Source organism: Hyalella azteca, unplaced genomic scaffold (assembly GCF_000764305.2).
Source record: "Hyalella azteca isolate HAZT.00-mixed unplaced genomic scaffold, Hazt_2.0.2 contig14470, whole genome shotgun sequence".
Taxonomy (NCBI): domain Eukaryota; kingdom Metazoa; phylum Arthropoda; class Malacostraca; order Amphipoda; family Hyalellidae; genus Hyalella; species Hyalella azteca.
In genome coordinates, this window is record NW_025944352.1 from 88,507 (window position 1) to 92,101 (window position 3,595).

General features: G+C 46.7%; 1 protein-coding gene across 1 annotated transcript; it reads right to left on the bottom strand.

Moving 5' to 3' along the window:
• Nucleotides 1-211: 211 nt before the first annotated feature.
• Nucleotides 212-3,162, bottom strand: LOC125179020 (angiopoietin-2-like). The gene is made up of 3 exons (XM_047884066.1): nucleotides 2,938-3,162; nucleotides 615-741; nucleotides 212-318 (listed from the first exon to the last, which is right to left on the bottom strand). Exons 1-3 carry the CDS (start codon nucleotides 3,160-3,162, stop codon nucleotides 212-214), a joined length of 459 nt encoding a protein of 152 aa, XP_047740022.1.
• Between the last annotated feature and the right edge of the window lie 433 nt (nucleotides 3,163-3,595).

The following is a 3,595-nucleotide window of genomic DNA, read 5'->3' on the forward strand; positions in this document are numbered from 1 at the left end:
CCCCAACACTCCCTCTGTACCCCAACCCTCCCTCTGTACCCCAACACTCCCTCTGTACCCCAACACTCCCTCTGTACCCCAACACTCCCTGTGTACCCCAACACTCCCTCTGTACCCGAACACTCCCTCTGTACCACAACACTCCCTCTGTACCCGAACACTCCCTCTGTTCCTCAACACTCCCTCTAAGCTACAACTACGGGGGCATGTCTCACTTGAAGTCCAGGTAGCGGGCGCTGGTGCGTTTTACTCCTCGGACGATCACGGCCTTCATCTCCACCATCTTCCTGGTCGTCAGGAGATGCAAGTTCTCCAGGCCTGATCATCAGAGTCAGTATTATAAAATTTGACAGCTTTGTTATCCATGTATGCGTTAATTGGAAACGAGGATCTACAAGTTTCATGTTCAGAGCCGGAAACGGATTTACATTTCTGGAAACGAGAATCTCAAGGTTCATGTTCAGAGCCGGTTAATCTCAAATCGAATATATTAAAACTTTCAATAAGAGCGGAAATCAACATTAGAAAAAAAATTGCAACTTGACCGTCCATACAAAAAATTTCCCCACTTCGAATAACACAATAAACCTTAGTAAACGTGAACCCAGTGTTACCCAGCCAGTATTCGCCAGCGGGACTGCCGAATCCTTCTTCGTATTCATTGAAGGTTCGACTGAAGTTGAGTTGAGGCTCCTGCTTCTGGCGCCGCAGGAAGACCGTCCAGCCGCCGCCGTCCGTCGTCTGGTCGCAGTAAACACAACAGGCGATCGTTACAACAGACGATCGTTGCAACATACGACTGTTACAACAGACGACCGTTACAACAGACGACCGTTACAACTGACGACCGTTACAACAGGCGATCGTTACAACAGGCGACCGTTACAACAGACGACCGTTACAACAGACGACCGTCACAACAGACGACCGTTACAACAGACGACCGTTACAACAGACGACCGCTACAACAGACGACCGCGTTACAACAGACGAACGTTGCAGCAAATGATTATCATTTACACGCCATGATCATTGCTTTTGCTTATCAGATGTCTTTACCCTCGACCCCACCCCCCCCTTCTTTAGTTATCGCGCTTTACCGCCTCCTTGACCTCAGATAAGATTCCTTAACTCCACACCTCCTCTTTTTACTAAACTTCTTCACCGTAGTTCCCCTTTCATACCTCTTAAAACGATCTCCACCGAAATCCCACTTTTTCCTAAGCTTTGTCCTCCCCAAAACCTTTCCCCATACCACGCCTCATCATTTTGAACCAATAAATCCTCAAATTTATGCCACAAAATTCTATTTGCCTGAAATTTCTCCTCTAAAACTCTATCCTTGCCAAAGCTCCCGCTTCCACCCTGCATTCTTCCCCAATAGCCCCATGCGTCAATTTTAAACTTCTCTGAACTTCCAACTTTTTTTCAAAACCTTCTTCCTCAACCCTCTACTTCTCCTTAACTTTCTTTTTCTTCTTCATAACCTTCCTCCCCAACCTCCTTTTTCTCATCCTCCCACCTGCCCTAACTCTCTTTGATACCCACCCCTCACTGATCCCTTCCCCTCCTCCTCCTCCTCCTCAGGGGTCGCCGCCCCCGCTACCGGACGGTCCGACACTGCGCGGATTATTGCCAATTTCCGAGGACTTCCAACTCATCTCTGGCTGTGTTGTTCTGGCCAGACAATTACCGACGAAACGGGGGCGGGGGGTGCCGCACCCCTCGCTCTCTTGAGGGAGAGGAGGGGGAGATGGGGTGTTTAGAGGAAGGTAGGGGGACATCAGTGAGAGGGGCATAAAAGGAGGAGGACTAAGGGGGAAAAGTATGAGGGCTGAAGAGTTGAGAAGGGATGGGGAGGGAAAATAGAGGGAAAAGAATGAGGGAGGAGAAGGAGGGAGGTAGGGTGCTGAGATGGAGAGTTAGAGAAGGAAGGAGGGAAGAGAAGGATGGAGAGAGTGGAATGGATGGAGTAGAAGGGCTGGAGAATTGAGAGGAGGGTTGAAGGACGATAGGGAGAATGTAATAGAGAGATGAAGGGCCGGGGAGAATGTAAGGGATTAGGGGAGGGCCGTGGAGGCTGTGGCCTAACTACTGAAATAGGAGGAGGGGATTAAGTCTCTGACGGACAAAACATAGCCAGTATCAACGAACTGCATCGCATACATCGATGAATTTGTGTAATCTGCCTGCAGCGAACAATATACATTATACAGGCCGCCCAGAACTGGTGAGGCAATAAGTAATTTTTCAGACTAATAACTCTACGTAACCTCCCATTACTTGACTCGCCCCACGAATATCTATTTCATGTACCAGGCGGTCCTTATGCACTCCCCCATTTCTATTTCACTCGGCAACTCTTCTCTTCATCATCTTCGCCTTCTCTCCTACCGCTTCCTTCCCTTTAACAGACCTTACGGACCTTGTAATAACTCCAGCAGCTATCTCAAGCAATCGTCAGTTATGGAAAGATCGGGTTCCAAAGGCCGGATCCCTTGTGAATCATGTCACGAAAAGTATAAGAATCGGCAACAAACCATGGGCCTATTTCTACAGTGCTGACTCCTCTATTCTATTCTATTCTATTAACGATCACTCGGTAAACTTATCACTTTTCCCACTTTCTTATCAATCGTCCTTGCATCTAAGTCTTAGATTTCTGTTTTACATATGTGTACCAAGTTTCAGAGTGATCCGTTTGTAAATAGCCGAGATAAATTTTACCCTAGACGCTCCCCTTAAGGCAACATGGCGGGCCCTTTCTCTCTGAAGCTGAAGAATTGAATACTGAAATAATTTCCCAAATAATGGCATTGATTGAGTGAACGAATCAGTAATTTACAAATTATTACAAATTTAGGACTATACGAGGGATGTTTGTAACATGAAGTTGAATGTCTGAAATTCCAATTTCAAAATAATTGAATATGTTACGACCCGTGTAGTAGTGTCAACGCTGGATGAGGCAAGCTCGCCACCTTCTACGATGCACCGCCGATAAGTCATCAGGTCCTCGACCACATTCACAAATGACGACTTCTTGTTCTCGGTGCCGCTGGTTTCAGTCCTCAAAACATCCGCAAGTTCCTGAAGTTCCTCGTAAGTTCGTTGTTGCTGCGCGATAAACTTATCGATGCTGATATCGTCTTCACTTTTCATGTTATATATGAAAAGTGTTCTATCGTCTATACCCCAAGAGGGACTGGCAGGACTTAACTTTCGCAATCGAAGAACGGATTGGGGGGCAATTTGGAATGAAATTGACGAAATCGATTGGAGAGCGGAGTTTCACGAGATGAATGCAGAGAAAATCTACACAAAACTGTGTGAGAAACTAGCACAGGTATGTGTGCGTCATACACCAAGAAAAACAGGGCCTAAAGTCCGCAGCATTCCGAGAGACAGACGAATCCTTATGAGAAAACGCAAGCGATTAAATAAACAAATAGCTGAATCCACTAGTGATACGAGAAGACAGAGGCTAGTAAATTTGCACAAGAAAATTGAACTCAGGCTGCAGGTCTCGCACAGGATGGAAGAACAAGCCGCGGAAGAGCGAGTGGTTGAGGTCATCAAAGAGAACCCCAAGTAT